Raw genomic sequence first — 26,291 nt, 5'->3', positions numbered from 1 at the left:
CATCTATACATCAAGCACAACCCCACGGTCAGGGGTGACAACATTCAGACTTGGTTTCAGACTTTCTCTCTGAAACCATTTAATAAAACGTTGCACAGCCGGGCACGGTGGCTCACGCCTGTAATCCCAGCACTTTAGGAGGCTGAAGCAGGTGGATCACCTGAGGTAAGGAGTTTCAGACCAGCCTGGCCAACATGGCCATCTTTACTAAAAATACAAAAACTAGCCAGGTGTGGTAGCGGGTGCCTGTAATCCCAGCTACTTGGGAGGCTGAGGGAGAAGAATCACTTGAACCCGGGAGGTGAAGGCTGCAGTGAGCCAAGATCGTGCCACTGCACTCCAGCCTGGGCAACAGAGCAAGACTCTGTCTCAAAAAAAAAAAAAAAAAGGATGAAGAAGAAGAAAAAAAAATCTTGCACAAAGTCATTTCACAATGGCAAGAATACAAATTCAACATCTCTCCAGGCTAGAGTAAAGAAAGAAGTGTCCTTGGGGGCTCAGCAAACTCAAAATAACAAATCAAGCTCATTCTTCTTTTCTTCTGTTTCCAGTCTTCTCCGCCAGAAAAATCCTTAACTTTTTTCCAATGTAAAATATCAAAGAAGTCCATTTCATAATTCTTATCTAAAGACGTATATTACAAAGTGAAGTGCATCATTAAGTGCTGACAGCCTCCACTTCCAGCTTCATAATCACACTTATTATATTTCCAAGGCAATCTTCCTCATCAATTTCCATTTCTCTAATCAAATTACATTGTTTAAAAAGGCAATTTTACTTAATACTTGCTGTCCTCTCTGCATTACAGTAATGTACATCCTTGCTCTCTTTCAACCCCCAACTCTTCTAGAGCATTTATGCCATTTATAAACTGTGACAGTCTCCCCTCCTCTGTTCACTGAATGAGAACCACTTAGACCAGGGTCACTTAAAAGTTCCTTTAAAAAAGTTCAATGATTATAGTAGAATAAAAGCCTTTCTGAGACAAATATATGCTAGAATAAAAAACTAATAAAAAATAGGTTGCTTAAGATTTGAAGAAATATTTCCTTTAGTGGAAGACTTATTTGCCTCTAAAACTTAACTCAGAATCCTCAAAAAGCTTCTCAAACCTCAAATATTGAAATCACTTAAATAAAGTATCCCAGGGAAGGAAAAAGACAGTGCTCACAGACGGGCATTATAGGGCATAAGAAGCAATGGACAGGACATGATGGCTCTGGAACAATAGCCCAGCTGGGCTGGAGTCCAGAAGATCTGGGGGTTCTGAACTGATTTTTACATGTTAAATCCATCCCCATAGAGCCTCTTCTTCCATGACTACTGACTATGGGAGCCCTGCACCCAGAGGTGTAAAATGCAACCAAATGGAAGTCAGAAGAGCAAAAGAAGCTCACCTCAGATTGAGGCAAGGAATGAAATTTTACTGCAACTTTATGCATCATCTGAGCTTCAAACAAATGGTACTTTTGCAAAAGAAGAAAAAAATTAAAGTTATATAGTGCTGCAATGTTTAAGGGCAAGAACAGTAAGATAATATCATCAGGTATATTCTGGCCAAGTGTACCCTATTTAGTATGGAATATTAAATTGAATAAAAAATGAAAAAGTTAAAAAATAGAAACCATGTCAAAAGGGATTGTTTTTCAACTAAAAGAGATCCAGCCTATCCTTTTTTTAAAAAAATTGGTTCTTACCTACCATAGGCTACAATTCCATGGGGTGCAGAGAAAGTAAGACTGAACTAATAAAGGGGTTCCGCAAACACATTGTGAAAATTACTGACCTAGAGTTTTGACACTTTCTCTCTAGAAAACCAAATTTAAAATTATATATCTATCTTTACTAATCAAAAAAGAATAAGTATGCCATATCTTATACTATTAACCCCCCTATTTTTGCCACAGAGTTTCACCTGTCTTTCAGGAAAAAACAAAACAAAACAAAAAAAGCTACAAATTTTTATTTAGCTATTATTAAGAAACTTAGGCTCACGGACAGAACAGGTCTCACAGGTAACCAGTTGTGTTTCCTAACAGGGTGAATACATATCATTGCCATGAATACATCTTTTATCATAAAATGCCAATGAGCATCAAAAGTAAATGGTTTGATTGTTGTTGTCACTGTTTTGTTTAAGAAAAATAAGGCCTTAAAATAAGTGCTCCAGCGGAATTCTTGAACAGTAAGTAGCCTGTTGATGGTGGACCTAGTTTAAAGCACCACACAACAATGTGTGTTTACATTACCCCTTTATTTCATAGTTAGAAATAATACAGTTCCACAGGGTAAACTGTCAATAAATAATGGTGTTTAATCATTAAACGTAAAAATCCCACTCTTTGGCATCTGACAGGATTCTATTTCTTGTCAAACTAATGACTGTATAGATATAGCTAATCTTAGTGATCATTCGTCAATACAATATGTTACAAAGGTGCAATTTACTTTAAAATATACAACAGCGAAACATTTCCAGCCCAACGAGAAATCTGATCAACTCAGTAAGATATGGGCCAACTTCCCCAAGGCTCTTTCAACGTAGTTTGCCTTAATGAAAGTGTAATAAACATTGATTAAGAGTTCCTAGGGTTTTCTAATACTTACTTTGCTCTAAATAGAGTTTGCCATTCATTCTGGCTAAAGAAAAATCACAATTGCACCAGGAATGACCCACTCGTTAATTAAAAGGTGTTCTTATTTTATAAGCAAGATTGCTAATACCTAAGAAACTCACAGACCCCAAAATAAAAAGCAGTTCTGTGCTGCCAGAAATCCCAATTCAGTAATAAATTGCACCTTTAAGAGTCAAAAATGGGGGAAAAAAGAAATAGAACGTTTACAAAAGGTAAGTTACATACATTTTTTTTTCAAAATATATTCAAGAATAGTTGAGCTGTATTTGTTACTAAACCCAGGGCATTATTTCTTTAGCAACAAATTAAACCAGTGCCATTGACATAAATTGTTAAGTAATCCAGGATTAACCCATTAAAACAGTAGAAGCACGTTAGGCTCCTACACTAATCCTAGAAACTGGAATTTCAGTGAGTGCTTGTGTTACACAGAACTAAAACTGCAATGACCTGATGCCATGCTGAATGGTATCACTTCATACTTAGTTTAATCATTCAATAGTACAAATCATGAGTTCCTCTATTAAACTATTATTCACTTACAGAAAATTCAGATGCAAACAGTATTATGCCTATAATCCACAATTAAAAGAATCCTTTCCCATTTAAAGTTCCAGGTGAATTTTAAGTTAGAAAACAAGCACTAAGGAGAGTTTTTTCAACTTATGGAAACGTCATATTGGAAACTTTCTGGAAAAGCTTCCCCAGCCCACCCATTGTAAAATAAATACTTTGTATCCCAAATTTAATTTTATTAAGACACACTTTAATAACGCTATAAAGAAATATTTTACAGCCATAGAGATCAATAACTTTCCATGCGGAAATAAAAAATTCATTGCTCAATAACATTATTGAGGCAAGTGAAGAAAGATTACTCTCTTGTCAATCTGAAATGTTAATTTTTTCAGTGCAAAACCAGTTATAAAATATTTAAACTCAATATTTAAAAATAAAAAGTGGTCCAATTCAGCAATGTTCAAGTTCTAAATTTCATAAAACAAATCATTACATACATTTTATAGTAAAATACAGAGATTCAAGAAGTACTTGAGTACTTAAGATATAAATTTCTAATGAATCATATCAAGTCAGCAACAACCAAGCAGGTAACATTCCCAATTTGAGTGTCAGAATCATAAAGATGAAATTACTGTACCAAAGCCTTTTTCTCCTAGCTAAAAAGCTATACAAACTAACAGTCAACATTCTGTTTTCTTTGCAGTTGCGTGCTCTAGAATGATATCCCCCCCAAGTACCTGTGATTTCATTCCTGTATTCAAATTTGACCCAAACAATTTTTATGTTCCAGGAACACTTAGCTGATATAACCATCTATAGTGTGAAGAGTCATGTACAGAGTACAGCAGTGGGTTTTTTCTAGCCAAGCATAGGCTGACCTAAATTGGTTTAAGCTCTCTCCAAGTCATTCATGTATTATTCCTAGCAAACACACGGTCCCCTCGGAGGGTTAGGTGTTGAAGCTGGTACTGTAGCACTTCTGTGTCAGCTGGCTCCTTGATCATTTTATCTAGATTGAGGTAGTCCAGAGATTTGGAGTGAGCCCTCTTACCTTTAAGAAGACAAAGAGGCAGAGGCCCATGGAGGGCCTTATAAGGTTCATAAGGTAAAGATTTAGTGCACTTGTCTCCTGAGCTTGGCATCCGCCTTCGCCTCCTGCCATTAACAGCTGGAATCTCGTATGGCTGGTAGTACCTACTTCTGGTTTTATACAAACGAGAGGAACGGGCAAGTCCTGCATCTAGCTGTTTGGAGCGTAAGGATGGCATGGCTTCTGCCTTGCTCTCTTCACCTCCTGTGCACTTCTGAGCTAACTTCAGGAGTTCCTCGCCAGTCGTGAAGCCAACCAAATAGTTAGAGTCCATGTGTAGGATCTGGTAGCCTGACACAGTCCTCCGCATCGGGGAGCAGGGTGTGCTGGAGCAGCGGGGCTTCTCTGCCTCCGCCTTTCCCGGGGAGTTGGCCTCAGCCCCAGGGAAGGGCAGGGTGGTCAGGGTACTTCTAGACTCTCCATTAATATCGACTTCCATTTTAAGCACCAGTCTGCACAATCCTAAAAGTAAACAGACTTAGATTAGAAGAACATAATGCACAGAGACTTGGGCCAGGCCAGGTCCTTTTAGAAGGCTCAGGGAGCATGAAGTAACACTTGCCTGAAAGACAGTCAATGTACCACTGACATGTAACTATGTCTACTAAACGTTTCAGAGCGGGCATGAAATGACAATACCGCTCTGCCTTTAAGAACTGAAAGGCAAGTTAAAGTCTGATGTACTACCAAAAAGTTCAGATGGAGAAGCAAACAGAAAACAACAACAACAATACTTCTCTAAATTCTGCACTCTATTCAATCACATAAAGTTTATTCCTTAATGCAATATTAAGCAAGTCAAATACAGATCTCAGCATTAAGCAAATGAAAGCCATCATACATAGTTTCATACGAACACACAAAATATTTCTGGCTTGAAAGTTAAATTTTTCCATTATTTAATTTAAAGTAAGTGCTTAGCTCTTGACACCTGCAATTCTTTTCAATTTGTCTTTAAGGAACATATAATAAAGTTGATTGAGCTGACGAATTTCTGCAAGGAATCCAATTTAGACCTAAAAACTATTCGTAGAGTATGAGGAGTCTTACGGGAAGGTTCCCCCAAACCTTGTAAATGTTCTTCCTTCCATATCCCCAATGAATTAAAGAATATCATTTTGTAGTTTAAAAGTAATCCTAAATCCAATATATCACATAATTTTTAATACTAAAAATGTATAAAACATCAGATGTCATTTTAATTGACTACTTAATCATAAAATATACCACAGGCTTGACATTCTGTTTTTCAATACCCAAGACGTTGTACTTTTAAATAGTTTCATAAATGGCAGAATAATTCACAATGAATAGTAATATTGTTCCTTACGATTATTACATTACATAATTTGGAAAGCTCCATTGACAAGAAATAGAAGAAATGGCGGCTAGGTTCCTGAAAGCTACAGATAGATCAAATTTGGGAAGCTAAAATACTAAGGGAAATAGTGACAGTTTCATTTCTGAGAAACTATTTGTACTTGCTTTTTAATTGGAAGTAGATAACACAGTTTTAAGTATCTCAGATTGCTAATCAAAATGACATCAACTGATTTTAAGATGAAAAATTTACTTAAAAATTAAATAAGTCTTACGAATCTTCTCACTAGACAAATAACCACTTCCTATTGAAGTATTTCTTAAAGTTTGGGTATTCATTTAAAATCCAAGCAATTAGAAAGCTTTAAAAAAAAAAAACAGCACTTTATTCCACCACATGCATGTTCTAATTTCCTTCATTAGAAGATTGTGAAGTTACCAGATACCACGCTGTCCTTCCTATGATCCCCACTGAAAACAAACATTTATTACAATATTTGAGATAAAGCAAATGCCAAAGGATCTATATAGTATTACTCACTATTTATTCTCAACCTTAGACTATTTCCCATTTTTATTTCACCAAAATACTCTAGTCCCTGAACCCTTTTAGATTTAAAGTAATCAGCTTTATTATATTTTTAATGTAAATATTTTTATTTATATTATTTATATAAAATAAATTATATTTGAGGAATTTATTTCTCTGTTGATAGTACTGGAATATCAGGTGACTACCAGCTACTCTAATATGCATATAAGACTTCTTAGCTAATAAACTTTAGAGTGCCATATGAAGCCTCAACAAATTTTTATGCTAAACAAACAAATATTTACTCGGAGTCGAATGACAAATTTATCCTTCCTTTCTCACTAATTTTGTAACCCAGAAAGAATGCAAGAGGACATAGCCAAGGCCTCCAACCTACGTAACCTGACTGGCAGCTACAGGTAGTAGCTGTTTCTCTGATATTTCATCCTGAAAAGGAGAGGAGGGTCAGTGAGGCAAAAAAAATAACCAGGGCCACTAAGGAAAGGGCACACACTCACACCAAGACTGGGCACCACACTCAAGGAGAGTCACCAAGGCAGTGACACTCAAGCAGTCTGTCTACTCTGAGACTCTGGTCTAGGTCTCTTTCAAATCTGGCACTCCATGACAACTCATGGAGTCCCACCACGCAGCTTACTGCATTCTCATTTAGTATATTACAAATTTCTTTAAATCTATGACTTCAGACCCCACACATTCCAAATTGGGTAATAATTCATACAGAGGCGAGGCTAAAATTCATCTTTTTTGTCTACGAGGGAAAAAATTTGCTAAGTAAGTTAATAATGCACAAAGTTACGTAAAGAGGAGGGGGCACAGGCTTCTGAGGGCAACAGAATCATCAAAAGTTTTTCCCCATACTAAGCCAATCCTGCTGCATCAAGCTAAACTGTCAGAAATTCTGAGAATCCTTAGGGGTTGAAGATAAAGCCTAGAAGGAGACAATGGTTTAGAGAAATAGGCAGAAATAATATATTAGCTAGAAAATACCTGGAAGTACCTGCAAAATTAGAAATGTGAAGACTTGTGTAAAGGTCAAAATCTGATTTGATAAGAAATAGACACTATTGTTAGACGAGTAACTCATCAGTTAAGTTTCCAACAGCCAATAACACCACAAAAAAAAAAAATCAATTGGCTTGGGAAGAGAACTATCCAAACAGGATCTTCACACATCAACCTGGTAGACAATGATTTAACCTACGTTGTTAAGTAGAAGATACAGATGTGGTTTAAGAGCTCTGGAAATTTCAACCAGGCAGTCTGGTGTATGAAATCTACCATATTTTACTGAGGTAGACAAAACATTCACTGTGGAAAACAGAATCTAACCAGAAAGTTGAAGGAATAAGCATTTCTAATATCCTCAAACACAAATACTCAATGGAGCAACTAAAGCCAAGGCAAAACAGGTCAGTATTCTAGGGAGATTCCTGAGGGAGAGTCTCAAGGCGCAGGAACATGAAAAGGCTGACTTTAAATATATATAGCTGCTATCTGCTGAACTTCTGATGAGCAATTCTCAGAGCTGGAAAACTGTTTGCACTTTTTGGCTATCAAACATCAGTATTTTTGCTCCAAACTACAAATAGTGTATTCTCAAAACTAACAGCTCATTGGGTGGTTCATTGGTCTCTGCAATATACTGCCACATGTACAAGAACAACTTCAGGTCTCGATATTCACGTAGGAACATGAACGCTGGAAACAAGACTCTCACAAACGGCTTCTGTTTTTCTAAAGGATTCGTTTTACTTATATATTGCCCTTCTACACACATCTACTATGCTGCACCAAGAAAGCTAGGTAGAGGCTGGATTTCAGAAAAGACAGCCCTCAATGTCAAATATTTCATTTGTAGTTGGGCTGAATGCTGAATAAGCAGCATACCTCCCATTCTTCTGTGTGACAGAAAACAAAACTTCTTATGCTACTACATTCCTGAGAATTTCTTGACTAGATTTAAATATTGAAGCAAGATCCTGAGAACAGTTACAGAATCAACTTGCTCAGGTTATTTTTACAATGGGCAGAAGCTCTTTAGACACTGTCCCATCTGCAGAGGAAGAAGTCTGGGTACCTCCTAACTCCAGAACTCTGGGAAAAAAAAAAAAAAGACACTAAAGACAGTAAAAACTGAACAGTCTCAAAGTCAACCTATCTTGATATACAGATGTCCAACATTTTCCACAGCAAAATTTCTTACTGAAAGACATTCATCAGGAAACTCAGCTATGGTGACTATAACTAGAGATGGCCTGTGTTTAGCAGTATATTCTTCAGGTTTCACCATGAAAAAAACTGCTTACAGACTTGTTATTTTTAATAAGCCTATGCATGACTCAGCATTTTGTTTCATATTGTCAAATAAACCTTGTATCCAAAAAGCTTGCTGCCAAGATAAACAATTACAAAGCACTCTCACAAATTACCACTACAGGTACCATGCAACAGGTGCCACACTTCCCACTACATCAATAAGAATAACCTGTGAGTCAAGAAATCAGGTCTAATGCCAACTGCTTCATTCCAGAGCACTAAAACCCAGAGATCAAAGATACCTTTCTTGCTTCCATTAATGCCTTTCATATATAATTTAAAGCAAAAATAGACTGTAAATAGAAAATAGAAAAAGTATTAATTTTATAATTACAGAAGCAGCAAAATGTGGAGAGAAGAAGCTAAAACAGAAAATGAAACAAGAATAGAAAAGTCAACTTATAATTGAACAATGCTTTTGAAATTGAGCTTCTTAAAAAGTACCAGGAACAATACAATTTTTCAAATGACATCTAAGGTCTTCAATATCTAATTCCCTCACAATCCAACCAGTAACAATAGCACCAACGTATTTATAAAACATGAAAGATTTGGCAACGTTTATAGATGCTTCTATATTGCTGAAATTTATGTGGATCCAACTAGATGATATCAGACAAAGGTAACCATAATTCTTAAAAAAATGTACACAGTACATTTTTAAAGCACTGGGTACAGAATGAAATTGTAAATTTTGGCTAAAACTAAAGCAAATAGGTCCAAATCACAACACATGTATAGGAGAACCTGGTGCACCAGGATAAGCACGTCCAAAAGCCTGTAACCCTTATAGAATCTGCATAGGTCTGAATACTCTCTGAGAGGCCAAACCTAAATTTGGGGCATAAATACCAATACTTTGAAAATATAACCTAAATGCCCTTGGCTCCTTAGACCAGCTTTGGAAACAGGTGGTAAATCTGACAAATGGTATAGAAAGAATTCTTTTTGAGAAACACCGTATCCTAATACCTGTATTTCATTTAAGAAACTCAAAAAATTAATTGCTTCATTAGCTTTCCTATATATAGAGTTCATTTATACATCAGCAGCATGCCTGTTAAAAAATATTCCAACTCCCCAAACCTTTAGCTGAGATGTCAAAGGCATAAAATTCTATTGTTACTCATTCTGCCAAGTTTAATATTGCTCTTTTTTGCTGTCTTCTCTTAAAACACCTTTATTTTTCTCTATTACAGACTGAATTAGTTTATCAAACATATTTTTCATGATAGGAGGGATATGGTAAAGGTAGGGTACAATGTAATTCTCATGGAGAGAAAGAAAAGCAAAGGTTCCAAAAAGCTGAGAATGTGACTTAACACCAAGATACATCCAGATATTGCCCACAGTCAGCTCCTATGCTATAGGGTGTCTGAGTCAGTGACACACTCCTAGAAACAAAAATTATTTCACTAGGCTCTAAGCCTGGGGCACCATCCTACTTGCTAATTTCTTTAACCATACACAGAGATATCTCAAAGAGGTCTTAGAGTCCATGAACATTTTTTATAACCACCTTTCCCTTCCAGAAGATACTTTCTATCTTTTTCTTACCTCAATAACCTGCTCAAGTGATTGTTTTTCCTTGTTATTGTTTTGAAACTGATAAAAGCAATGCATGCAAACTGAAAGCTCTCCAGTCCAAATAATTCATATTGATGTACTATAAATGGCAAAATCATTCTTCATCCCCTACCAATGCCGGACATATCTTGAGGAAACCCCTATTAATATTTTGGTATATCCTTCCTTTTTCCGCGTATTTACAAATGTAAGAGTGAGTGATTACTTCTTTCTACAATGAAAACATGCAAGAGTACACATAGACACACATGAATATTTCTGCAGGAAATTCCAGAAGTAAAAATGCTGAGTCAAAGAACATGTACTTTTTAGATTTTTATAGCAAGCACCACAAAACCTTATTAATAATGTTTCTGGTTTTTATATGGATATTCTTTTATATAACTAAAAATTAATGTAAACACTTTTAAAGAGTATCATCTATACACTCACCAGAAGAGTGCCTGTTTCTCCTCTTATTGCTTAGAAATAGGAATTATCAAAAGAAGAAAGGAGATGATGTACTTCCTTTTGTTTGATGTGTTTGATTTTTCCAAGAAGAAAAAGACAAATGAAAGGGACATGACTGCCATTCTTTGACCTCAAATCTCCTGATATTATTCTCACTTAAAACACTTAGACACCTCTTTAAAGAAATTTACAAACTAAATGTAAACTTTCCTTCAAAAAAGGGAAGATAACATTTCATGCATTTATATATATTACAAAAATATATACAGTGTACATTTCAAAAGCATTACGTACAGCATTAAATACCCCAATACCAGTATTCCGGCTGAGACTAAAGCAAACAGGTCCAAACCATAACACACGTGAGTGGAACCCCGTGCACCAAGAAGAACAGTCAAGAGAGTAGACCTGTATAAAATCTGCACAGCTTTGAACACTCTTCAAGAGGCCAAGCTTCCTATTTGGCACAAAGAGCAACATTTTGAAAATATGATCTAGATGCCTTAGCTCCTTAGACCAGCTCTGAAAATAGCTAATAAATTTCAGAACTGCTATGCGAAGAATTCTTTTTGAAATTGCATTCTGAGAATTTTTAAAAATAAGATTATAAAAAAAAATTCACTCCCAGTAATCAAAACACTGCTCCATATGCTTTCACTGTTTTTTTTAAGCAACATACAGCAATACCATATAAGAGAAAACAGACATCAACATAACCATTTTAAATATGCAGAATAAAAATGTCATCATGTTAAGAAAATCCTTTTCAAGAAGTACTTGAATCAAACCATTTCTTATAGAGCCATTTTTGGGGAAACAGGGTCTCCTAAGCATGGCTAATACCAGTCTAGTGATATCATGATATCTAGAGCCACCTATTTTTGTGTTTTTTGTTTGTGTGTTTGTTTAGACACAGGGTCTTGCTCTGTCACCCATGCTGGAGTGCAGTAGGGCAATGATAGCTCACTGCAGCCTCAAACTCCTGGGCTCAAGCGATCCTCCCACATCAGCCTCCCAAGTAGCTGGGACATAGGTGTGCATCACCACATCTGGTTAATTATTTCTTTTATACTTTTAGAGATGAGGTCTCACTATGTTGTCCAGGCTGGTCTCAAGCAATCCTCCCTCCTTAATGTCCCAAGTAGCTAGAATTACAGGTGCGAGCCACCGCCCCTGGCTAGAGTGATATAGTTTTAATGCCAGAATCATCTTGGACATAACCTACCTGGAACATCTACCTTGAAATATATAGAAGACACTGAAACCACCAAGACAGGGTCCTGCCCAGAGCCACATAGGTAGTTAATGCCCATAATTACAACCCAGGCCCCCTGGCTCCAAGTCCATGTTGTGCTTCTAGCATGTGGTTCCCAAACTTGTCTACACCAGAATCATGCAAGGAGTTTCAAAAACTGCTGATGTCTGTTTTCCATCCCAGATTTGTGATTTAACTGATCTGGGGTGTAGCCTGGGTTTTGCAGTTTGTAAAAGATTCCCAGGTGATTCTAATATGCGTATAGGTTTGGGAACTTGTCAGATAGAACTTATCAGATAGAAGAGTTTCACTCTTTTAAGTCCCTGCTTTGTTTTTAATCAGTAATTACTGTATAGTCATGTTGGTGAACATAATTTTTGGCTGCTTATAATTGCTGACAACCTACCCCTAGGCCTTCTAATTTACTGTTCCTAATCCTCTGTGGGCTGGAAATATCTGCTAACCAAACGTGTTAAAACTGCATATAAAATAAAAATAAATCTGTGCTGAATGAGAATCGGGCTCCTTCATCTGCACACACTTTGGCGTAGTTATTTTAGCTACTTAGAAGCCTTTGTCAGGTGCAGCTACTTTAGAGAACAGTTTGGCATTTACTTATAAAATTGAATAAATGTTCATTAAACAACACAGCCACCATACTCATAGATATCTAACCCAAGAAAAATGAAAATACACGTCCATACAAACACCTGAATGTGAATATTTATGACAGCTTCATTCACAAACACCGAAACTGGAAACAATCCAAATATCCATCAACAGGGAAAGAGATAAACAAACTGCAGTCCATCCCTAAAATGGATACCACTCAGCAATGAAGTGGAACAATCTGGGGAAACACTAAGTGAAAGAAGCAGATATTACACCTATATACTACATGTTTCTACTTACGTGGCATTCTGGAAAAGGCAAAACTATTGGCCAGAATCAAACATTAATTGCCAAGGCCTAGGGTGGGGAGAGGGGATAACTACAAAGGGGAAAAAGGGAATTTTGGGGGGTGATGAAAATGTTCTATTTGTTGACTGTAGTGGTCATTACATAACTGGATACATTTGTCAAAATGCATCAAACCATACACTTTAAAAGGATGGATTTTACTAAGTTATAATAAACCTGACATTAAAAATAAATGAACTCTTTGTCACATATTTCCACGTTTCAGATGGTCCTCCAAATTTTAAATTTTTTTGTACCATATAATTTTGGAATCAAAAGGAATCTTAATAGTTGCCCAGTGTATGTTTGAACACCTGCAGTGACAGGTAACTCACTACCTCCCAAGATGACTCATTTCACCTTGTGCAGCTCTGCTAGAATGTCGATTTATTTACACATATATTTGCATGTACATGCATATATACAGTCAACCCTGTCTCCACGGGTTCTGCATCCATGGATTCAACCAACCACAGAGAGAAAATATTTGAAAAAGCAAAAAATTACATCTACACTGAATATGTATAGACTGTTTTCTTGTCATTATTCCCTAAATAATGCAGTACAGCCACTATTTATGTAACATTTGCATTGTAATAGGTATTATAAGTAATCTACAGATTATTTTAAGTATACAAGAGGATGTGCATAGGTTATAGGCAAATACTATACCATTTTTGTATCAGGGACTTACATATCATCAGATTTTGGTACCTGGGGGAAGTCCTGGAACCAATCCCCCAAGGATGCCAAGGGACAACTGTATAAATATAGGTATATACAGAGATAGATGGATAGACATAGATACACATACATTCCTGTAGTTTCTACCCATTGCTCTAGTTTTGTGCTTTATTTCTATTAGCTGAGTCAGTGACCAGGCCACATTGTTTTTTATTCAATATCCTCTCCAAGTACTTTGTACTATGGTTTTCAAATTTCTTACTCTTTTCCTCGAAACTGAAAATTTTAGTAATGTTTCCAATTTTCCAATGTTTGAAAATGCATTTTCATAAATGTAATAGGTTTTATCTACTTAATGAGATTAAAGTATTTGTTTTTCTCTACCATTCCTTTGAATCATTCTGCTGCTGACTAGAAATTTAGAAATCACTTATTATGAAACTCTGCTTTCTCTAAGGATTATGACCTCTTTACATAATTCAAGGTAAGGATGCACAAAGATAATGGCCAAGTAGAATGACACACCAAAGCATGAAGTCACACTAATATAGTCTTGAGAATGCTAAAGAGCTACCATAGATCATTATGAATTTCTTTTTTCCCTTCAAAGACTTCGAGACACATGGACAACTATGTCAGCAAAGATATACAGATGACACACTGAAAAAAGACAACTAAAGGAAGAAAACAGCATTGCATATTTTTAACAGTTTAAATTCAGGGTGTGATAAAAAGAATGTCACATTTTCAGTGAACTGCTATATGACTAAGTGAAAATAATGCTCCTTTCAGACACCTGTTAGCTCATTCTTTATGTATGATAATATATAACCAGAATTTTTTGCAAATTATTTCAGCAATGTTTGGAGATTAATGTTTTTACTAAAATTTGCCCCAAATTGGAACAATTACCTCTAACTACTATACTTTGAAATATTATTTCATAAGATCTTTATGTTAAAGAAATTTAAAGGAAGGAAAACTTAGTCAAACATTTCAAATAAAATAATGTTTGCATATTGCAACAATAATTTCATTTCTCACCATTAAAACTTTGTAATTATAGTATACATATTTGCAATAATACACCAACATTTCACATTCACTTGATTAACTGACATTTCACATTCACTTGTTTATTTATGTAGTCTTTAAAAAAACACATTATGGTATTGTGTTCATACAACCATTAACAAACAGAAAAAGCAAAATATAACTTACCAGACTAAATCCCAGAAGATGTCACTGTACAATTTCCAATGAGTCCCAAGGGAACACAGACATAATAATTTTTCTGTTCTACTCCAGGTACTAAATATGAAATACAAAAATAAACCTTTAATTTAACAACGAACACAACTTATAACATGATATCAATTCTAACTGCAAAAGAGAATGAAACTAGCAGGAGGTAGTAACATCAAGTATAGGTTATATAGGACCCAATAATTAATTAATTCAATTGATGTTGAGTTTGTTCACCTAAATGCATCCTCAAACATTTTATCATGTGTATTTCTCCGTACTCTGTTACTTAAATTCTACCTAGAGACTAGGAGTAGCTAACTGGGCTAAATAAAGAGACAAGAAAAAGTAAGGTAAAAAGTATTGGTTTCACCATCCTAGTCCTATTCATGTGTTCAACTGATTCACAGTACTCCATGGAAAAAAAATAATGCTTAGGCTAGGATCAAAAGCACAGGCCATAGTTCTAGCTCTGGCCTTGCTAAGAACTCTGCCTCTTGACCCTGCATAAATATCAATCTCTAAAATGTGGACCATAATAACCCCCCTTGCTCCCTAATACAGTTGTTAGATGGATCAAAGGAAATGAGGTAGGTGAATGCTTTACATGCTGCAAAGCTCTTTACAACGTGTGATGCTATTATTATGCAATTAATTTTTGGTATCGACTCATTGTAGCCATAAAGCAGCAACAATGTAAATCTTTCATAAGACTGATGCGAGGCAAATGACTAGAAGTCTCTTGGATAACACAACAAAAAAAGAGAGTGACTGAAAAAGCACTTTTTTATAGTTACCACCTTACTTAAGGTTTCTAGCATCTCCTCTGTGCCTTCCCTCTCTTACCTGGGAAGTTAATGTGTAAGAGAATCTATCTTTATCTCCTACCTCCCTAGTTAATAGGGTTAATTTGCTGAGACGAGGAAAACCCTCCAAAGTCCTTTTCCACCTGTAAAAGTTTCTTTGGTTGTTGGTTTTCTGTTGGGTTAAACAACAGAAGCAGTTGGAGGGGTGTCAAATGAAGCGAGTAGATTCATTTTATCTATGTAGGTGCACAGAGCCCAAGAAGTGTCAACAGTACAATACCTTATCAAACAAAAGACAAACTGCAAGAAAAAAGGCAAGGAGGTTGTAACTTTATTACTTTCCTTACCAGTACCGGAGAGTTTTATCCAAAGGAAATAGATAATTACTGAGTTTAATATGTGCTTCTTTAGCTTGAGAAACTGGAAGGAGCCAATGCACCAAGAACTGTCATTCCAAGAAACTAGCATGTTTATCACCCTTTGCAACTTCTTCAGATGTAGATAACAGAAACACTCCCTTTCATGTCTTTTGCCACCAACTATTCTCAAATTGGGCAACCAAAAAATCTTGAAAAGTAAGCCTTGATTCTACCCCACCAATGAAGCCTCTGGTTTTAACACACAGTAAATTGTAACAAAAATTGTTACCTACAGACAAAATGTTTATTTAATATAATTATCCCAAAGAATTTCCCCAATACTAATAACATTCATCTGCATTTCTTATTTAATGGATTTTTAATGGGAAAGAGGAGTTCTAAAAACGAACATTTCTTCAGCATCTTCCTTATGTCAAAAGTGATATACAATTTATATCATTTAATCTTAACTACTCCATGAAGAAAATATTATCCCATTTTTAAAGTACTCTTTAGTAGTAGCCCTATTTTAAAGTACTCTTTTAAGTGATACTACATGAGAGTCAGAGCAGGAATTGGAACCCCAATTGGTCTGACTCCAAAGATCATTTACTTTACACTCTGGCCCCTGTTCAATGATAAGACGACATGTATAGCCTTTTACACAATAATCATGATCCCGCAAAATGTATATCAAGTAATTTCTATAAGTGAAATTCTATTTTAAGTGTATGGGTAGGCACTTTATCTAAAAGCTTTATTGCCTCATTTGTGAAATGGCTGGGGGAACTACTTAGCTGCATGGTTATTTCCAACTTGAAAAATATTAAGATTTGGTGGCACATCGTGGAAAGTCTTATACAAAATCCTTCTGAATCATGGACTCTTTCTCCTATGAGCTTCTATTTTCTAAAATCATAAATTATGCAACAGAAAAAAGATATCAACCAATACTGTCTGGTTATATGGTTGGATATCAAATACAGTTATGTATTTCCGCTTTATTTCTCAAGACTACATCTATCACAAAGTGGGATAGATTTCATTTATACTTTTATAAATGTCAATTGAAAAACAAGCAGGAGGAACATTAGAAATATCTGAATGTCTTAATCCTAAAGAATAGTTTTGACAGTCTTAAATCTCATTCAAACTTTCACATAATTTGCCTCATGTATTTGGTGACATATTCTTTTCAAGCTTTTAAATGCATTAGAAAAATATTTACACTTTCAAAGAGCTTCTTTTTCAACATCAAAAGAAAGAAATCAACTAAAACTTTAGTCTGGATTTGAAAGCAGAGGAGCCTTAAAGACATTACCCAACTCTTGCACTGGAGCTGATGTGTAAATCTAGGAAATGGTCGGTAATTTCATAGTAAACAAAGAGTAGTAACTGATTATTCCTATTATGCCAGTGCCAAGCCAAAAATAGAATATAAACACAATGTCCAAGGGAGCAACACAAGAAAAACCAAGGTGCAGGAGCTCCATTACATTCTCACTTTTTCTAATTTTGACTCTGCTTCCTGCTTTGTGGGAGGAGGAGGAAGAGCAGGAGGAGGAGGAGGAAGAGCAGGAGGAGGAGGAGGAAGAGCAGGAGGAGGAGGAGGAGGAGGAGGAGGTATATGGTAAAAAAGAGGGAAAAATAAATAAAAAGAACAAGACCAGAAACTAACTAGTATAAAATTATACCTTTTCTTTAAGACATAACCCATAAAGAAATCTACTACAAAATTACAGTAAGGGTTCTACCCCCATCTCCCACGTATAACAATTACAAGATTGTAATATAAAAATTCCCAAAACACGTACCTTTCAAATAACACACATTTGTAGAATATTTTAAAAATCTATAATTCTCTAACGCTTGCAACTGATTTTGGCCAATGTTCTGAACACTGAAGGCTTGGAAAGATATCAACAGATTTCCTCTCCAAAACAGTCAGCAAGAGGAAAAGGAATCCATGTGAAATTCTTAGAAGATAGACTAAATGCTGCATAAAAACAAAGACTGAAGTAAATAGAGCAAAGGCTACAAGATATAATAAATGCTTCCAGTTATAAGAAGCTGAAACAGAATGCAGTGGGACATTATCCCATAAGAAATAAAAATAGGAAAAACCAAGCAGTGGCCAAGAGCTGCCCACAGACTTCTGGATAAGCAAGTCATGGGTGACTAAGCAAAAGACACCCAACATTTCACTGCAAGTGGAGCTTCTACAAATAGAAAAGTTTGCAAACATTAACCACCAAATGTATCGAATTTCTCAGGTGATAGTTATTATCACAGGTAAATAAGAATGTCTTTCAAAAGAAGAGTGACTATATATCTCAATTCATAGTCAATACCCTGGCATAATTATTGAAAGCAACCCCCTTTAACTCTCAAAAGTGTCTCAGTTTGGCTGTTTTAATTGTTATCCTACTCAAAAGCAACATGGAAAGGCAATGACTTTTTTAAAAAGGGAAACACCCTTCTGCTTGAACAGTGAATTCCCATACAGGTCTGAGTTCTTCTTCAGGTGTACCCACTTAGGTATTCACTTATTCAGTCATTCAACAATGTTTCTTAAGTCTTATTATATATCCCCACACTATGCAGGCACTGGTGCACATATAAAGAGATGGCCTGAGACTGGGTCAGAGGGGAGGGCAGACATGGAAATAAATCCTTCTAATAACAGTAAACCTGAATGGCACTAGGAACCCAAAAAAGGGAGTGGCTTTCCCAAAAATATACAAAGCTCCATTTGGAAATGTTTATGTCCACACAAAATCCGTAAACACACAAAAAAGTCGTAAATCTCAAGCTTCAGCACAGATCACTAACAAAACAGCAGTAAGAAAAAATTTAACAACATCGATCACAAATCATAAGACTATAAATATGAGGACCAGCACATAGCCCTTTCAAATATTGGTAAATAAAAATCACATTCATCATTAAAGTTTATATTATGAAAGGACAAATTTTAGGCAAAGAAATTGGTACAGTAGAAGCTGTAAGTTCTAATTCTAGCTATCATAACATTTATTTTCATTTTTTTCATGGCCCTAACCTGAAGCCCACCAAAACATTTTTAAGAAAGAAAAGAAAGAAAGAAAGAAAGAAAGAAAGAAAGAAAAAGAAAGAGAAACAGGTAGTATTTTCAGAGTGGCTATTTAAGAAGAGACCAATAATGGAAAAGCACTTGGAAAAAAAACATCAATTTTTAAAAATTCTTTCAAAATAGTGAAAATATTTTGTAACCACTAATCTCAAAGACCACTAAAAACAAGTAAAAGATGAACCAAAACATCTCTGGAGGAATATTAACTGAACACTAAGCAGAAATAAAATGGCTTAACTGTCAAAGTACAACACAACAATGAAAACAAAATGTTTAGCTGCACCTAGATGCTCATCTTAGAGGCTTCTTTCAAATATTCTTACTTTACCATTTGCAACTTGCAAAAACTAAGTCATCAATACTCTTTAAGAAGAGTTAACTAGGGTGTGACTTTTCTGAAACCATCCTTGACCTTACAAACAAACCATTAACCTTGCCAACTTTGTAAGATAACCCATAATTCGTTCAGTAAGACAAAAATGTGTTTCTCTTTCTAGTATCAGTTCTTTTAATAGCAATCCACCCCCTTAAAGTGTAGCACTCATTATCTTTCCATTTCTGCTAGTAAAAATTAAACCTAGGTTACTAATATCTTCTTATCACGTGGTGTCATCCTTCTACTTTTAGAAAAATACTCAGTTTCACTGCAAATATGACCGACAGTAAGTGGAACTAAAAGTCAACATGCAGCCTTTACAAGAAATTTGTCTCTTAGGAAGTATCATCAAAATGGGACAGGTGTACACTGTGGAATTGGCTAACCTTTGGGAAGGCTTAAAACCAGGTACTCATTTTGATAGGCTGGTGACAAAATCAAAGTTCTCTCTGGAGGAAAGGAGCTGATCCCCCACTTCACCCCCAGCTACAAATCAGCAAAGAAATTTTAAACCCTGTACATAAAGCTTTATTACTCTAACCATATTAAGTACTTTTGAGTTAATTTTATAATAGCTCTCTAAAATACACAGAAATATACAAAGAAAATAAGAAAATTCATTGACTGTTATATAATATCAATAAATATATCTTATACACTGAAATAATTACTAACACTTTCATTTGCAATTAAACTTTTAGGAAAAGCATATTCTATACATCAATTATTATCAAATTAACAGGTCTCTGTATTCATTAACTCATATTCCATCCTGTTCATTTTACTTTTCAGTTTATAATGCATTCACAGTTACATAATTAAAACACTGAGGATTCTGTGACACATTCATTAAACTTAATAGTGTAATCATAAATCGCGGCCAAAAGCTTCTGCCGTAATAACCAATACTATATTTTGAAATGACTGGGAAAATAAACTTTGCAAAAGGGTCATTTCTACCTCTATAGTGTCAATCCAGCATTACAGGATTTGAGAAAATAAAACAACTAACAACTCTAAATTGTAGGTTGGCTCTTCGGAAAAAAAAAAAAAGGAAAATGAGTCTAGTAACATCAGAAATATGCAAGAATTGTTCTTTCAGCTAGGAGCGGCAAGCACACTGTAAAATGCCTCCATTCTTCTTCCTGCTCAAATAAAAAGTTCCCAGCTCCAGCTTTACCTGTGCACCACACACACACACACACACACACACGGAAATCTTGGTTCCACCCAAATCACTAACCCACCGGGTTGAAAACTGAGGTGGAAGGAGAGGCAGGGAGTCCCTAAGCGTGTGGAACACTAGCAAGGGGAAAAGGACGGGGCCACCATTCCCTTCGCGTTCCCATCTCCTTTCTGGCGGAGACCTGCAGATTCCACCACTAGAGAGAGTTTGGCAGCTTCACAATGGGGCCGCGTTGCTGGAGGTCTGACTGCCACCCGCCTCGAAACCCCTCTCCTCCGCTTCCCACCTGCCCCAAAGTCCACCCGCGACAGGTGGGGCGAGGGCGGCAATGCCCGACGACATCTGCCGCTTAAGCTTCTGGCTCGGACCGGGCCCCAATCCACACGCGCGCACACGGCCACAGCCGGCCAGTCCACCCCCACTGCACCGGCAGACCCTCGGAGGGCGCGGGCGGCCTCGCACGCGGGTTGCAACCAAGACGAGGAGGGTCGGCGAGATCAGACCGCCGGGGCTCGCCCTGAGGTGCTATCTGACCCGGGCAGTCGCACCCTGAGCGCGGCCGGGCACGCAGCCAAAGGTGCCGCCGGCCGGGGAAAGCTACTTCTCAATGGGGCCTCCAGGCCCGCTGCCCCGCGGTGCGGGAACAGCGGCCAAGGGAGGCAGCGAGCGTGCGCGCCAACGCGCCCCGACTTCCGCACCGCGGCACCGCGGGAGAGGCGCTCCGGGTCGCCGAGTCCCCGCACCTCCCCAGCGAGCGCACGACGCGCGCACACGGGGGCGCACGCCCCCGCACACTCACACGCGCTGCACACTCACGGCGTCTGCGGCCCCACCCCTGTGCCAGGGAACCGCAACCTCCCCGCACCCCGCGCGGGCCCCACCCAGTTTACCAGACCCCAGTCCCCTTCGGGTGCCTGGGAACCGGTCCACCAAGGCCAAGGGACGCTGGGGCCGCCCCGCCGCCCATCGCAGAAGCTGGTCCGGCCGGGTTTCCCCAGCACCGCGGGCATCGTGCGCCCGGCCCAGACACGAGGCGGAGAGGAAGGGGCGGCGCCGCGATTGGGGCTGGCACTGGGGATCGGAGCCTGGGGCAAACCCACTCCCCCAAGCCCCCCATAACCACCACCTTTTCTGCAGCACAAAAGGTTACAGACGGAGCCGTCGTCCCCGTGCAACCTACCGATGGCCCAGGGCTCCGCTGCCTCCGCCGCGCCCGAGTCTGCGGAGCGGGGGACAGGGGCGGGAGAGGCGCAGGACTGCGGCGCCGAGATCCGGGTAGAGGCCGCCAGCCGAGCCAGCCGGGTACCCTCTCCTCTCCCACCGCGCTCGGCGCCAGCTACCGCCCTGCTTAGTCCCCGCCCCCTCCTCCGCCTCCGCCTCCGCCTCCTCCTCCGCCTCCTCCTCCGCCTCCTCCTCCGCCCGCCTTCCCGCCTCCTCCCTCTGGCTGCAGAGGCGCAGCCCGTCAGCGCTGAGCCCGCCTCCTGCGCCCAGCTCTCAGACACCCGGAGGAAGGGCGGGCCGGCTGGCTGGAGAAAGGCGCTAAGAGGCCAGAAGAAGTTGGCGGGGGTGGGCGGGGTTGTTGACTGGTGGTGGGGAGGAGGAGTCGCAACACCCGCTCTCTAGTCTAAACCCAGCACTCCAACTAAAGAGCTCCGACTTGCGGACCTGGGAACACTCTGGCTTCGTCAGTTAAGTGGTGTGCTGATATTTGTGACTTGTGAGTCTCTGCTTAAAGGGCTCAGCACTGAGCAAAAGTACAGAAAACTAGAAGGCCATGAAATTAAAAATTATAGGATCAGTCTACGAAAACTCGTAATATCCAGTGAAGGTGGCGGGGTGGGGCGGGGGCGACTTCAAATTCAGATTCTGATTGGATTAACTATTTTTTAATTTGCACAAATGTTGATCTTGTCTATTATTGTAAGAAATTATTTTCTTTGATGAAGATTTGCTTCTCTCAATTCATGTACATTTCTGCCGAACTGGTTAAGCTCAGCAATAAGAATATTTACTGGCATGCATATCCAAATTTACATCTCTCAATAACCATTCTGTGAGGAAGTAACCAATTATGATCCACATTTTTAAAATGCAGAAAGTTTAGGTCATATGCCTACTAAGTGGCTAAGGCTGAATGTGTACGCAGTCGGTGAACCCCAAAATTGTTTATAAGTGTTATAAATTTCGGTACCAGTGTCCAATCAAGAGAGTTTTATTTTTTAAAAGACAAAATGCTTTATCTTAACATAAAAGACATAAATCTGGAGTAGATTAATATAAGTTTAAACAAGTCTTGATTCACACTTGTTCCAGAATCTACATATGTTCCTGATAATATAAAGGCAAAAAATGTGTAAACACCTCTAGTTCAACAGAACGACTCCCTGAGGCCGCTCAGCTATAAGACATTTTATGCTACTGCTTATGTGCCCTAAAATAAGTACAGGAAGGTAGAGGGAAGAGTAAGTTTTAAGGAATGTTCCCTAAACAATTTTACAAAACATCAGTTACTTTTTTTCCCAACATAGATTTGTATGTAATTTCAAAAATATAGAAGCTAGCACAACATAATATGAATAAATAAATGAAGAAACTTTTTTTGCATCAGTACATTAGGAGAATACACTGAGAATTATTTCTGATTATAATCTGTTTGACACAATAGTGTATTGTCCTGATGATTATTCTCATAAAACCACCTCCAAAACATTGTATATTTTATATTGAGACTTAATTTCATTTCTTCCTGTCTGAAATCTTACAACTTTTTCAGAAGAATGTCTTGTACTTGCCCTTTGCTCTGAGAGTTTGGCAGTGTGCTTTGGCCAAAAGCAATAAAGTTCCCCTCTTAGTTTATTAGGCTCAAGGCTAGCTCTCTTGAGGGCATTGTCTCCAAATTGCCTCCCTCCCTGGGTGGTGTTCTATGCTCCCATCCTAACCCTGACTCTTCACCCAATCAGAACTTAAGTCAGTTCTTGAGTGTCACAAAGAACACCTAATAAACCAATTCACCAGGCGGTAATGGTTGATAATAGCTTTATGTGTGGCTCCATCAAGGATATGTTTATGCGTCACCTAGAGATACTGACTGGGTACTGTCTTCACTCGGATTGGATGTGGGTTGCAAGTGCCGTGGCTGAGGGGCATATAAGAGGTGCAAGTTAATGCAGAATCCCTTCCCAGAGCTTTTTAGTGTTTTAGGAAGATCTCTTCAACCTATAAAGAAAAATGGCATTCATATAAAGGGTTAGGCCCAAATGTAGAATAGACCCTGAGCCCTGAAAGGCCTTCTGAATCTGGGGACTCAGAAGCTCCATCTCACACACTCCTTGTGTAAGTTATGTCTTTGCCTCAAGGCATCCTTTCCAGAAAATCCCTTTAAAATGACTTTAAAATGTCAGCTGCCTGGGAAATATTATACTACGTTGATGTAAACGATGTCGGCTAGCAAACAACCAGCTTGAGAGAACAGAATAGGTGAATTTGATAGCAACATAATGATGTAAAACAGAATCTACAAAGACAGGTGTGCAAGAAATACCACATTACCTTCTTTTCTATAAACTCATTTGTTTCAAGCAGGGTCTAACCAGGAAAACAGAAACCATTTTGAATATCTACAGAAGTAATTGAATGCAAGAAATTGGTAACGTAGGTGATAGGAAAAGTCAGAAGCTAATCAGGAGATGGCACAGTAATCCAGAAACTAGCAACTGCGACCTCTAGCTGGAGAAATAAGAGAAGAGGCAGGGTTATTGGAGTCCAGGGCCCAGGCAGCATGGCCAGCCTGGTGAGAGCTGCGGCCATAGAGGAGAAACAACCACTGCCAAAGAAGCAATCTAGGGAGGGAGAAGGGGAAAATGTACTATGCGTTCTCCTCTCCTGCCCTCCAATCTCCTTCCAGTGCCTTGCATTGGCCAAGTCTGATACACCTGCCATGAGAGCCAGGGAAACAGCCTACGGGGATCAGCCCTTTGAGAGACTGAAGAGACTAGGAGAAGAACGTAGAACGTGAATCTGCACATGATTTTATTTCTCTTTAAAGGCCTTACTCTTTTGTAAAGTTCTTCCCTCATTCCCTCGAGCAGGGTCAAAGTTCCAAGAGCATATGCTAGACCAGACCATGAATGGGTGATGATGGCAGGGAGTGGAGGGGAGGTCCTTCGGATTGCAGTCATCTATCCACAGAGGTTTCCTTTGTTCCTTCCTGGAGCTGCCACCTATGGTTCCATGATACAGTGCACAACCCGCCTACAGACGGGACGGCCCTGCCCTATACACTGGTTCCCTTCCTTTGGCTCCGGCACCACACCTGAGGCCAGAGGAATTTCCTAGATCTGGGACCATCCTGCCAAGCCTCACACATCCTCGGTCATTTATGTTTAGGGTATTATGGTGGTCCAAGTTCAGGGCTCAAATCCCACTGCCTTGGGACATACTGACTTCTATCCTCTTCTTTCCAGATACAAGGGAATCTCTTCTTAAGGAAAATCCTTCCTCTTCATTTTTTTTTTTTTCCCAGACACTCTGCCATTGCCAGCAAACTCTATTCTGTCTCTGAGGGCTCAGGTAGTTTTCAGTAAGAGCCATAATGAAAAAATGATCTGCAGGCAACTCCTCTCTACCCTGCCACATCTCTCCCGAAGGCAACAAGGGGGTAAATACAAGTTGGAAAAAAATCATAAATTAGTATCTCAAAATATTATCCAGCCATAGAAGTAAGAGACGGTTAGTATTGTGGACCAAGCTGAGGAGGAGAAAGGTGGAAGGAGCTTACTTTGGAACATGTTGAATTTGGTGACTCTGTGGCACATCCTCATGGAGGTGTCAAGCAGAAGGCCAGATGTGTGGAGTGGGCGCTCAGGAGGGAAATGCAGGCTGCCCTTCAGCTCTTGCTAGACCACTTCTAACTCCACACTCGCATTCTGCTTATTCATTATTTAAGCCTGTACATAATTGTTTCCTGTGGAGCATTCTTCTCCACCCCTCCCTCTCAGTCTGACTAATTCTTTGCCATTCCTCAGATTTCATGTAGATGTCACCACCTCTAAGAAGAGTTTTCTGATTCCTACTGATATTTCTCATTTCCCTAGCCTAATACCACACAGTGCTGAAATATACTATCTCCCTCTCTAAACTATACATTCCCTGAGGTCTCAGACTATGTCTAACCCCCAAAGAAAGCCCAGAGACTGACATATAACAGGTGCTCAGTAAATATTTAGCCTATTTTTACTGCGAGGAGTGGGAGAAGAACCTGTAGGTAAGGTCTGCTGAAGCCAGCTTGTATCGTCTATCTGGCTCAGAAGTGCTGATTGCTAAATTTTCAGGAACTTTGCAAACTGGTTGTTAAATCATCAGTAGCTTGAAATCAGCTATGGTAGGAGTATTTACACCATAGAAATTGGCAAATTCTATAAACAGGGCTTCCCATTTCTCTCTAATCTCCCCACCCCCCAGAAAGCCAGCTTACCAGCATACCATTTGATAATCTACAAAGGGCCCCTCCTGTGTGCGGAGGAGGAAAGCAGGTCAGAGAATTAAAATCTGTGCTTTTAGAAATATTCTTTCATAGAAAGAAAATGTAATTAAATTCCATAATTTGCATAGAAAAGCCTATTTAACTCAATTATATCAATAAAAAAAAGAAGATAGAAAATAGAGGAAGCAAAAATTTAACAGCATTATAAACAACAGAGAAATCACTTCTCAGTTCCAGCTTGCTGTGGGGTCTCCGGTTGGTCACTAAATTATAAGCTTCTTAAAAAACTTGAGTTGTGTTTATACGTGTATCCTTTACAATATCTAGACTGGCACAGAACAGGTACTCA

General features: G+C 38.5%; 1 protein-coding gene across 4 annotated transcripts; it reads right to left on the bottom strand.

Annotated features, from left to right (window-relative positions):
* Nucleotides 1-2,235: 2,235 nt before the first annotated feature.
* On the bottom strand, nt 2,236-25,410 carry MACIR (macrophage immunometabolism regulator). Of its 4 annotated transcripts, none has more exons than XM_063706700.1 (3): nt 25,238-25,410; nt 14,598-14,687; nt 2,236-4,710 (listed from the first exon to the last, which is right to left on the bottom strand). In XM_063706700.1, the coding sequence occupies exon 3, from the start codon at nt 4,685-4,687 to the stop codon at nt 4,067-4,069; it is 621 nt and encodes a 206-aa protein (XP_063562770.1). In that variant the 5' UTR covers nt 4,688-4,710; nt 14,598-14,687; nt 25,238-25,410; the 3' UTR covers nt 2,236-4,066. The 4 variants fall into 4 exon arrangements, with proteins under 4 accessions (XP_063562770.1, XP_030867471.1, XP_030867472.1 ...); XM_031011611.3 differs by lacking the exon at nt 25,238-25,410 and adding an exon at nt 21,641-21,867; XM_031011612.3 differs by lacking the exon at nt 25,238-25,410 and adding an exon at nt 21,351-21,507.
* Nucleotides 25,411-26,291: the final 881 nt, after the last annotated feature.

The sequence above is a fragment of the Gorilla gorilla genome, chromosome 4 (genome assembly GCF_029281585.2).
Source record: "Gorilla gorilla gorilla isolate KB3781 chromosome 4, NHGRI_mGorGor1-v2.1_pri, whole genome shotgun sequence".
Taxonomy (NCBI): domain Eukaryota; kingdom Metazoa; phylum Chordata; class Mammalia; order Primates; family Hominidae; genus Gorilla; species Gorilla gorilla.
This window is presented reverse-complemented; position numbering and strand designations above follow the sequence as displayed.